The sequence below is a fragment of the Thamnophis elegans genome, chromosome 16 (assembly GCF_009769535.1).
Source record: "Thamnophis elegans isolate rThaEle1 chromosome 16, rThaEle1.pri, whole genome shotgun sequence".
Taxonomy (NCBI): Eukaryota; Metazoa; Chordata; class Lepidosauria; order Squamata; family Colubridae; genus Thamnophis; species Thamnophis elegans.
The window spans coordinates 35,657,344-35,669,843 of NC_045556.1; the positions used below are offsets into that span (position 1 = coordinate 35,657,344).

The 12,500-nt window shown below is 42.1% G+C and overlaps 1 protein-coding gene across 1 annotated transcript in view; it reads left to right on the forward strand.

Moving 5' to 3' along the window:
• Nucleotides 1-5,322: 5,322 nt before the first annotated feature.
• MVB12B (multivesicular body subunit 12B) overlaps nucleotides 5,323-12,500 on the forward strand; it is a 43,406-nt gene continuing 36,228 nt past the window's right edge. The window contains exons 1-5 of the mRNA XM_032233235.1: nucleotides 5,323-5,352; nucleotides 6,025-6,132; nucleotides 8,870-8,966; nucleotides 10,308-10,437; nucleotides 11,637-11,759. Coding sequence (XP_032089126.1) covers nucleotides 5,323-5,352; nucleotides 6,025-6,132; nucleotides 8,870-8,966; nucleotides 10,308-10,437; nucleotides 11,637-11,759 — 488 coding nt within the window. The remainder of the gene's footprint in view (nucleotides 5,353-6,024; nucleotides 6,133-8,869; nucleotides 8,967-10,307; nucleotides 10,438-11,636; nucleotides 11,760-12,500) is intronic.

Below are 12,500 nucleotides of genomic sequence, written 5' to 3' on the forward strand. Positions count from 1 at the left end.
GACAAAATCCCTTTTATTAAACGAATGTGAATTCCTCTCATTCACCTTCAGCAAATTCCTTTCAAAGGAATATTTATGACTACAGACCTTATCTAGCTTGGAAAGCTGCCATGTAAATATTTCTCAAATGCGGTGCTGTGCAAGGAAAGGCTGGGCACAGAGTCTCTGAGATTCACGGACAGATCTTCACACTCCTGAAACAAATCTAATGACCGAATGAATGAATTGTTTCCTGCGAAAGCCCCCTCCCCTTTCGCTCCTCTTTTATTTAAGTCACTTTTTTTCAGCACTGTTGTAATTTTGAACAGTCACAACGAACCGTTGTATGTCGAGGACTACTTGTAGTTATTATCTAGATTTCTGGATGGAGGTTAGAGCAGATGAGTTGTAATTCTGCCCTGCAAACCTCACCCAACTCCTTATAACTCCACTGAGTTGATCCAATTAAGATGTTTGCTTTTCCTTGGCATATTAACTATAAAATGTTGCAATATAATAATCTATGTTAGTCAACGCACTGCATTTATATCACATGCATTGCATTAATATTAATCAACGAATTACATTAATTTATATTAACGCATTATGTTAACGTGTTACATTTATTTTAATCAATGCGTTACATTCTATGAATCCATATATTGAATTTATATGCCACCCAATTACCAGCAAAGGTGACTTTTTCCCATATAGTCAGATATTCCCAGATTTGGAAACATGATTTGGAATGTGGATGACATGGATGGCGTATTTAGAATCAAAGAGGCCAAGTTGCTAGTCCTCAGGGTTCCAATAGGAACCTTTCAAGGGCAAGGAGGACTCTAAGCTGAGTATATTTACTTGAATAGGGAAGGTTCATTGGAACGCCAGGGCCTCGCCCATCTCTGTTGTAAGGAGCGCACACGAATCCCAAAGCTGGCACATTCACCCCGTTGTCACAAGTTGTGCTGGATTTTAATGTTTACCTTTTTATTTTGCACTAGCTGATAACCTGGCATTGTCTGGCTATTTATTTATTTGGGGGGGGGATGTCCAGACCAAACCTAATTTATAATGTTGGATTTTCCCCCTTACCAGAGGGAGCCCCCTTGGGGAGTACTCTGAAGCCATGACCATGGCAACTCCATTGCACTGACTGTACAGTAGAAGCCATTTTACAGCAGTACAGTAGAAGCCATTTTAAGGCACAACAGGCTGTATCTTAACAGAACATACACATTAAGAGGTGTTAGGGATGTCTTACCCCCACAATATTTGTTTCCAGAGATTAAGTCGTCTGTATTACCAAGTTTCGTTGAAATTGCTCAAGGCGCTCCAGAGTTATGCTGGAAAACACACACACACACACATACATACACACAAGATTGGGCAGGGATGAATTAATGCGCCTTTGGCATTTCGCAGGGAAAAAGGCAGAGAACGTTCTTGGAGGCGAATGTTCAAACATGTGCAGGCTGGTAGCTTAGATTTGACGATTTTCCAGGCTGGGATGGGAAGGAAGTTTTGGGATCAGAAGGAGAGGCAGCTGTGCTTTTTGAGGTCTCAAGATTATGGTTTCAGGCCCCGATATCTGATGTTCCTAGAAAAATAAGGTGGGAGTATACCATATTTTTCGGAGTATAAGACGCACCTTTTTTCCTCTAAAAAGAGGCTGAAAATCTGGGTGCGTCTTATACACCGAATACAGCATTTTTTTGCCTCCCGGAGCCCTGCCCCTTCACCCAAATGGCCGTGTAGAGCCTTATGGAAGCTTTCAGAGGGCTGCTGGGAGCTGGGAAAGCAGAAATGAGTGAAAAACGGGCCGGGTTTTTTTGCTTAATTTTGTCCCCCCCAGCCCCCAGGAGCACTCTATAAGCCTCCATAAGGCTATACATGCAATGGCTCATTTGTGGTCATAAATCAAGGACTATCTGTACACTAGAGGAAGGGCAAAACGCCAAGAGGGTGTTTTAATATTCCCATCCACGGCCTGCTCCCTTTTCTTAATCTGTTAGGGAAGAGCTGCATTCGATCTGATTCAATCAGGATAGAGATGGAAGGGACCTTGGAGGTCTTCTAGTCCAACCCCCTGCTCAAGCAGGAGGCTCTATACCATTCCAGACAAGTGGTTGTCCAGTATCTCTCTAAAAAAAACTCTAGTGAAGAAGAACCACAACTTCTGGAGGAACCTGTTCCACCAGTTATATCCCCAAAAATATTTAAATGTATTAGAAATTTAAAAATATTGCAAAAAAAAAAAATCTTTGTGTCTCTGACTTATTTGTAATCCACAAAAGGAGGTAGAATGATAATTGCAGTTCAAGGCAATAAAAACATCCCAGGACAATAAAAAATTTGCAATACAGCTGTAAAACTTTACAACTATTGTCATTGTAAACTCCTTTTAAAAATGTCCCTTCAGTTTTCTCAGGATCGTTCAATCTATTCTTTAAAAATGTATTCAGTTCCTTCATGAGTTCATGAACTCTTCTCTTAAAGCTTGATAAAGGGATCTTTTCTTCCAAACTTAAAAACGCTGCGTTCTGTAATGGAAAAAGGCAAAAAAAAAAAATAGAAACATGAAGGACTTATTTGATTCAGTTCTTCTCTTGCAAGCTTCAACTATTTTCCACTGTTTTTGTGGTTGATCATTTCTCATCCTAATAGTAGATTCCCCTCATGCTTGAATTTCCCAGGCTTTGGGTCTGGCACGCTGATCTCTTTTTCTTCTTCTGGCACATCCCAAAAAGCTTCTTTTTTGGGGGAGATTTAAATAAAATTGCATTGTCGACATTCCACTGGTGCACACATTTTGTGGCAAATGTTTTGCCGTCAGAATGCTTGAGGCAGAGAGGAAATTTACCCCGAGATGAAATCACCTCTTTGAAGTTTCTTCTTTTTAACCTCCCCCCCCCCACTTTTAAAAAATAATAATAATATTAATGGAATGCTGGGTTTATTGGCATGCTGTTATAAACAACATGAAAAACAATTGCATGCCAAGGTTCTTAACTCTTGCTGAAAACAGCACAGCATTTAATAACTCAGGTTTCATCTTTTTTTAGGGGTTTTCACATCTTTACATGGGGAAAACATTGTAAAGCAAAATAAAATTTACCAGCAAGATCAGATTTTTAGATAGATAGATAGATAGATAGATAGATAGATAGATAGATAGATTAGAGAAAAATGAGATTTGCGATAGTTAGGTAAAGAGATAGATAGGAAAATAGAGATAGATAGATGGATATAGGATGGATAGATAGGTAGGTAGGTAGGTAGGTAGGTAGGTAGGTAGGTAGGTAGATAGATAGATAGATGATAGATAGATAGATAGATAGATAGATAGAAGATAGATAGATTGATTGATTAGAGAAATAGATGAGATTAGTGATAGGTAGGTAGAGAGATTGAAAGATAGAAAGAGATAGATGATAGATAGATAGATGATAGATAGATAGATAGATAGATAGATAGATAGATAGATAGATAGATATAGATAGATAGATAGATAGATAGATAGATAGATAGATAGATAGATAGATGAGATTGGAGATAGGTATGTAGGTAGAGCAATAGAAAAATAGAGATGGATGGATGGATAGATAGGAGAAATAGATGAGTAGATAGGTAGGTAGAGAGATAGATAGAAAAATAGATTAGAGATAGATAGATAGATAGATTAGATAGATAGATAGATAGATAGATAGATAGATAGATAGATAGATAGATAGATAGATAGATAGATAGATAGATAGATTGATTAGATAGATAGATAGATAGATAGATAGATATAGATAGATAGATTAGATAGATAGATTAGATAGATAGATAGATAGATAGATAGATAGATAAGATAAGATAGATGGATTAGATAGATAGATAGATAGATAGATAGATAGATAGATAGATAGATAGATAGATTGATTGATTAGAGAAATAGATGAGATTGGAGGTAGGTAGGTACGTAAAAAGAGATGACAGGGAGGATAGATAGGTAGGAGAAAATAAATGGAAGGAAGGAAGGAAGGAAGGAAGGAAGGAAGGAAGGAAGGAGCTAAGTTAGACATCAACTCCTAAGAGATGTAGACATCACAACTGGGAATGGTCCAGAGGTTTATCCTGTCCTACTTCTCAAGGGAAATTTAACAGCTTTTTTCTACATGGCCAAATTTCTTTCGTCAGGAACAATTTTCTTCTGCTAAGTTTGAGATTGTCCTGTCTCTAGCAAAGTCCTGATGGATTAACTATGTTAATTCAAGAAGCTGTGGAGGTCCAGTCTGGATGAACCAGTCTGTGGATCCCACGGCGTCTGTGAACTCAGATTCGTGGTCAGGGTGTGTCACACAAGCCCAGAATGTGTGTAAGGGGAAAGGGGAGAGACAAAGAAGGAATGGCACATATAAGATGCAGAAAATAAGATTAGCGCATCCTGAGAGCAGTCCCGGTAATTAGAATGGGCTCCGAGCCCAAAAATCTGCAGATTGTTCCAAACAATGGCATTCCCTTTCCTGCAAACACTTGGATTTAAAAGCGCAGACGGAAATCAACATGTCCCCTTGCTTTTAGAATAGAACAGAATAGCATAGAATTCTTTATTGGCCAAGTGTGATTGGACACACAAGGAATTTGTCCTTGGTGCAGATGCTGTCAGTGTACATAAAAGAAAGATACATTCATCAAGAATCATAAGGTACAACACTTAATGATAGTCCTAGGTACCATAAGTAATCAGAAAACAATATCAGTACAAATCAGAAGGATACAAGCAGCAAGTTACAATCATGCAGTCATAAGTGGGAGGAGATGGGTGCTAAGAAAATGAGAAGACTAATAGTAATCCAGACTTAGTGAATAGTTTGACAATGTTGAGGGAATTATTTGTTTAGCAGAGGGATGGCATTCGGGAAAAAGCTGTCCTTGTGTCTAGTTGTTCTGGTGTGCAGGGCCTATAACGTCGTTTTGAGAGTAGGAGTTGAAACAATTTATGTCCAGGATGTGAGGAGTCTGTAAATATTTTCACGGCCCTCTTTTTAACTCTTGGCAATGTACAAGTCCTCAATGGAAGGCAGGTTAGTAGTAATTGTTTTTTCCTGCAGTTCTAATTATCCTCTGAAGTCTGTGTCTGTCTTGGTGGGTTGCAGAACAAATCAGACATTTTCAATGTTGTTACGCACTGTGGAAGTTCGAAGGTGGCCCCTTCTGTGGTTGAACCAAATTGCGAACCGGGTTTTGAAGATGCGTTGATGAAATTCTTGCACATGCTCGTCCACTTGCCAAGAGTTGTGTTTGTTTTTTTTAAAAAAAAACACCTTTGCAAATATTTGCTGTGGATTTGGTTGAATGATCTCCTTGGATTGTGGGTCATTTTGGGTAATTTTCAAACTGTGTCTTTAATGCCAAGTCTTTCTCATCTCTAAACTAAGCTTAGGATTTTTACATTTGATTACGCCGCTATTTATTTCTTTGCAACCTTTGGAGGTTTGGCTAGTTTGATGCAACTCCTCAAGCCAATGAAAAGAGATGGAGAACAATGTTTATCACTAGAAGCTTGGATAAATACAAGACAGTCTTTTGGACTTTATGAAAAGGGAACAGTAGTCGGACTAGACAGAGAAAATGCCCTTTATGGAAGCCACTCCAGAAAAGGTCCCATCTCACAACAGCTCTGCCAACACTGGGTGTGCCCCTGTACTATACTATACTGTGGCTTCTTTTAAACATGGTTTATGAAATGCATCGGAGGTTGTGGGATCCTTGGTGCTCTCTGAGCTTGGTGGGTTTCTTGCAGACATTTCATGACCCAACTAGGTAACATCATCAGTGCCAGAAGGGGATGGGGTTCGTGGCATGGAGGAGGAGGAGGGCAGTGGGGTTTTGGGGTGTTCTCTGAGCTTGGTTGTTTTCTTGCATATACATTTCATGACCCAACTAAGTAACACATCTTCAGCGGCTAAAGATGTGAACTACCACTGAATATCCAACACGGATGATGCTCCCTAGTTATAGACACAACTTCCATTTCTCTTTTTATCCCCTCCCCAGGTTGCACAAACAGCAGATGGCTTAGATGCTGATCTTTGGAAAGATGGATTGTTCAAATCCAAGGTCACACGATATTTGTGCTTCACGCGGACTTTCTCCAAAGAGAACGTAAGTGGCTTCACTTTTTTTTTGGCCCAAATGCGGTGGCTCAGTGGCTAAGACGCTGAGCTTCTCGATCAGAAAGGTCGACAGTTCGGTGGTTCGAATCCCTAGCGCCGTGTAACGGAGGGAGCTCCCGTGACTTGTCCCAGCTTCTGCCAACCTAGCAGTTCGAAAGCACGTTTAAAAAAATGCAAGTGGAAAAATAGGGACCGCCTTTGGTGGGAAGGGAACTTTGAACTCTGGTGCTGGAGAAGACTCCTGCATTGAGTCCCTTGGACTGCAAGGCCATCCAACCGGTCAGTCCTAGAGGAGATCAATCCTGACTGCTCTTCAGAAGGCCAGATCCTGAAGAGGAAACTCAAGTACTTTGGCCACCTAATGAAAAGGAAGAAAGACTCCCTGGAGAAGAGCCTCATGCTGGGAACGATGGAGGGCAAAAGAAGAAGGGGACGACAGAGAAGGAGGTGGCTGGATGGAGTCACCGAAGCAGCAGAGCTTAAATGGACTCCAGAGGATGGTGGAGGACAGGAAGTCCTGGAGGAACGTTGTCCATGGGGTTGCGGTGGGTCTGACATGACTTCGCAACTAACAACAACAACAAATAATGGATTCCTAAAGAGCCAGTTTGGATTAGCGGTTAAGGCTAGAAGCTGGGAGACTGTGAGTTTGGATTGGAAGCCAGGAGATCATGAAGTTGAATTAGAGCTCAGGAGACACTCAGTTTGGATTAAGAGATCTTTCGCCAGGACACTATCAGAAGCAGGAAGCCATGAGCCAGGAGGCGCTGGATTAGAATTAGAAGCCAGGAAACCGTGAGTTCTACCCTAGCTGTAGGCACCAAAGCCAGCTGCCTGATTTTGGACTGGTCTCCGCCTCTCAATCCCAAGAGCCAGAATCAAATAATGCCGAAGGTTATTCCCTCTCAGCTGTGGAAATTCCCTGGCGGGAGGCAGGGCTAGTCCTCCCTTAGCCCTAGGAAGCTCTTCCCAAAGATGCTGCCAAGAAAGCTGTATAGTCTTGTCTCTGAGTTGCCAGAAGTTGAGGCTGCCTCCAAGGCAGACCCATAGAAAATTATTTGGTTCCTAGTCAGGTTTGTTCCCCATTATTCACCTTCTCTTTGCTCTCCTGTGCCAAGATTCTTGTGGGGTGTGTGTGTGTGCGCGCATCTTGATTATTGCAGGGTGCAAAATCCCATTTCTCCCCTCCCACTCGCCCCCAAGGGAAAGATGTTTCCAGAAGGGTTCTGCTGACACAGGACGATGGGCCTCTACTTGCATAGCTGTCAGAACAAGGGAGATCTCAGAAACGGTTTCCGATGGGAAGGTTATGAAAACGTGAGCATAAAAAGCGTTGCTGTAGAACGTGGCTTCTTCTCCAGCCCTTAATTAATAAGGAACAACATTGTCTTGGATTGCAAGCCGGATTCCTTGCTCTAACTTGGCATGGAAGCTTCACCTCTTCCCTCCCCCCCTTCCCGTTTTGCTTTCTGGACTTTTTGGGCCACCCTTCAAAAAAGAAACCTGATTAGCAAAATGGATGGATGCCTCCTCTGCCCAGATAGGGATGTTCCCTGTCTGTGTCATTATTATTGTTTCCTATGGTGGTGTCATCATAAAACCGGAGCTGTGTTCATGCTTTGTAATTCTGGGAAGATGTAGCTTCCAAATGCTCGAAATAAGGGCATTTCAAGCCAATATCCCAGTCTGGTTTATGCTGGTCTATAACCATAATTGTGGCTAAAACGCTGAGCTTGTTGATCAGAAAGGCCGGCAGTTCGGCTGTTCAAATACTTAGTGCCACGTAACGGAGTGAACTCCCATCACTTGTCCCAGCTTCTGCCAAACTAGCAGTTCGAAATGCAAGTAGAAAAATATCTTTGGTGGGAAGAGCACAGCGTTCTGTGCATCTTCGGCATTGAATCATGCCGCCCACATGACCACGGAGACGTCTTCGGACAGCGCTGACTCTTCGGCTTTGAAACGGAGATGAGCACCGCCCCCTACAGTCGGCAATGACTAGCACATATGTGCGAGGGGAACCTTTACTTTATAACCATCATTGTCAGGCCTGGAAGTCATCTTTTACATTGGGTTTTCTGGCCTGCCACATTTAATGAACATTTAATGGGGAGTGTTATATGGAGTATGGGAGATATATAGTCTAAATAACATTGCTTTCTTAGAGTGTCAAGGACATCTTGCCCTGCACCTGGAAGGGCATGACTAGGAGGCATCTCCAGTTTGGACGGTGCCTGATGGGACACAACATGTGATGGACATGTGGGTGCTGGGCAGGGTCTTGTACTTTCATTTGGGTGGGGAAAACCTGGAAACTTTCCAGGTGTGCCAATATGACATCTCTAATAAAATGGAACTTTGAGGAACCTCAATCCTCAGAGTCTTCTTTCGTTGGGGGTGTCACTTGGATCCCTGACAATAACCCACATTTGATTGATTGATTGTTCACAATCATTCCAGTCTCTTTGCCAATGCTCAAATAATTGTCTTATCCAAGATTTAATCTTCCAAAGCCATGCCTCTTGACCCAGCATCCAAACTTGAGCTGAAACCCAGGGATTGTTGGGGAGAAAATTTGGATACACGGATTGTACAATAACCTTATTGACTGGATGATTAATGGTCTTGTGGGAATGTAGTTTATACTTACTGGGGGGGTGATTTAGCTTTTTGCTGAATTCTCCACTATTTGCCAGTCATTAAGTGTTCTGCTTTTCTTCCAACAGAGTCACTTAGGTAATGTCTTGGTTGACATGAAACTCATAGATGTAAAAGATACTTTGCCTGTCGGCTTCATCCCAATTCAAGAAACTATGGATACACGTAAGTAGTTAGTAGCCTTTACTGTGATCAGATTCTCTCTAGATTAAACCAGGAAGAGGATTCTCTGGCGCACCAGCTATGGATTGAGTTGAGTTTCAACTGCTTCCCTGTTGTTGGGTTGCAGTTGAAGATCAACCCATCAAAACCCAAACTAGACAAGAGAAGAGGAAGCTAAAGATTGAGGTTCAAGGGGGAAAGAAAGCTAAAAAAAAAATCCGGAACTATGGAAACATCTTGGTCAACATTCTGAAATTAGGACTAGTGACTTCTGAGAAGTTCTGGATGAAATTCAGAACTTTCATACTAAGGTGGTTCCTTAGTATGAAATTTCTCATACTAAGGAATCACCATAACTGGAACCAATGTAAACTTCATCCAACATAGCTGGATGGCCAAGTGTCGTCATTCTGCCCTCTCCTTCCTACCACAGGATTTTTCTTTAGGATTGACACCGTACACAAAGTCTACAACTGGCCCTTCTGTTCTTCTTCTGACCTAGGTGCCCCCTAAAAAGCACGAGAGTCTTGGTCCCGACAAAACCTCTTTTATTAAACGAATGTGAATTCTTCTCATTCGCATTCAGGCAAAGGCCTAGCAAACAGTCTTTCAAAGGAGTATTTATGACCACAGACCTTATCTATCTTGGAAAGCTGCCATGTAAATATTTTCCAAATGAGGTGCTGTGCAAGGAAAGGCTGGGCACAGAGTCTCTGAGATTCACAGACACATCTTCACACTCCTGAAACGAATCTAACAAACAAACAAAATGCATTGTTTCCTGCAAAAGCCCACTCCCCTTTTTCTCCTCTTTTATTTCCTATGGGAGGGGCCAATCACCTTCCACCTGTGACTTTACTCCCATGTTTACCCTGATTTCTGAGTTGTTCTTTTCTTCTGGCAGCTCTGCGCAGGGTGCACACTGGGAACAGGCTCCAGCTGTTCCTCTGCCTCACTGCTCTCTAGCTCCATAGGCAGCTGACAACTGCCAGATGGCCTTGGTCCCCTCTCTGCCTCCGACACAGAGCCTTCCCCAGACTCCAGGACTGGCTCAGGTTCCTCCCCAACCCTCCTCACTGTCCAACTCTTCTGCCATCTCTACTGGCCGCTGGTGGGCCACAACATTCCCTTCGGCAGAAGTCCCACCAAGTTTTAAAGACCCAGATATTTGTATCTCTACATGATCCAGGGATACACGTTCTCTAGAAAGCTTGGTGATGGAACGGCACAAGGAGGGTGGGAAGGAGAAATTGGACTCATTGAGAGCAACCGTTGTTAGTTTTCTCTTTCTTCCAACTACTTGCAAAGAGAAGAGATTCTTTAAACTCGTCCTGTCTTTTTCAGAAGAAACTGCTTTTCGGAAAAAGAGGTTGTGCATTAAATTTATTCCCCGGGATTCTACAGAGGCCGCCATTTGTGATATCCGCATCCTTGGCCGAGGCAAACAAACTCTTCCACAGTTTACGTACATTGGGTATGGAGATGTTTTCATTTTTTCTCTGAAATCAGGAACTTTCCTTAGCTTTCTTTCAGATGAGGCCAGGTTTCCCTTCCAGTAGGACCTCTGGCTCATTTCTAAACCAGTCCTAAGGGTCTTTGTTGTGTCTTCTATCAACTCAATAAAGCATACAACGAGTAATTGAAGGAACTAGGTATGTCTAGTGAAACAAAGAGAAGGACTATGGGTATCATAATAGCAGTTTTCCTATCAGACCTGGAAGCCATCATTCCCCTTCTACTGTGGGAAAATGGGAGGGGGGAGGATTATATGGATTGTGAGTGATATATAGTCAAAACAACATTCCTTTCTCAGAGAGTCAAGGACATTTTGACCTGCAGCTGTGATGGTGTGACTGGGAGGCATCACCTATTTTGGACGGTGTGACTGGGTCATGGGATGGACGCGTGGGTGCTGGGCAGGGACGTGAACTTTCACTTGGGTGGGGAAAAACTGGAAAATTTCGGGTTTTCCCAGATGTACCAATATTTTTTTTATTTAAAAAGTTGTATTATTCCCATTCAAGTTCATTCACATTCACAGTATACATTTTTATAGTTGCTATTTAACATTTGTCTAGTCATCATTAATCTCTATATTTATTTTTACACCCCTGTATAATTCAGTTTGGGTCACTTTCTTTCCACGCCGTGCAAAAATCTTATTTTGCAACAACCTTGCTCTTTCTCTGATGGGTTCTCGGGGTGGCGTTTCAGCACCAGATATGCCAATATGACATCTGTAATAAAATGGACCGTTGAGGAAACTCAAATCTTCAGGATCTATCTTCTTTCGTTGGGGATGTTACCTGGAACCCTGACATCTCCAATATTTGGGGGGCTGTCCCAAAGAAGAGGAGGTCAACCCATTATCCTAAGCACCATAGGGCAAGTCAAGAAATAACAGATAGAAATTTATCAAGGAGAGATACTTATCAATCTAGAATTAAGGAGAAATTTCCTGACCATGAGAACAATTAATCAGTGGAATAGAATTTGTGGGTGCCCCATCACTAGAGGTTTTCAAGAAGAGATTGGACAGTCATTTGTCTGGAATGGTTTGGATCTTCTACTTGAGCAGGAAGGGACTAGAGAATATCTAAGGTCCTTTCAAACCTTATTATATTATATGTTACCTTGAATGGAATTTAATTGTTTCCTCTCTTTGCTGAAAAGGGAATTGAACAACATGGGGATCTGGTATCGAATGGGGAAGGTCCCACGGAACCACGAATCATCTCAGCCTACCACACCTTCTCCACAAGCACCAGCCACCACGCCAGCTGCCAACCTTCCCAGGTGAGATGTGGGCTTTTCATTCTTCCTTGCCAACGATGGCTTCCAGGTGGAACCTAAGGTGAAAACTAAGGGGTTTTTGAAGCACAATTCCTTGAGATGGACATGTGCTTCAACTGCTATCTGTGGCCACTTTGTTTCCGGATTAAATTCCTTAATTCAGAAACACCCAGTTGCAAGATCCCCTCACACCATCTTATGCTCTAGTTCTACGTCTGACCTATTTATCACCCATCTGTGCCTGTATTTGTGTTCCTTTCTCAGCTGTAGTAACAGCTATGATATTATTTTAAAAAATTGAATGGGCAGTATCAAACAATGACAGGCAGGCTGGGAATTTTAAAAGGGGTGATACTTTGTCCTAGCTAACATTAATTTTGCGATCCCATTATTGTGACTCTTTTTTTCTCTTTCTCCTCCACCTCTTCTCCTTCTTTTCTGCCTGATCCTCCTCCTCTCATTTCCTCTTCTTCTTAATTTTGCTTTTTTTTCTCATAATCATCTCCTCCTCCTCCCCCTCCTCCTCCTCCTCCTCCTCCTCCTCCTCCTCCTCCTCCTCCTCTTCTTCTTCTGCTGAACTTCCTGGAAGACTTAATTCTCCATTCTTGCAAGGCATGGTTTTTTAAAACTATTTCTCTTTGTTTCAGTTTTTTACTTTCCTCCAGATGTTGGGGATCGGAATGTGAACAAAGCGTTAGAGAAGGGAGGGGAACAGAGCAGAAATTTTGAATCTTCTTCTTCTTC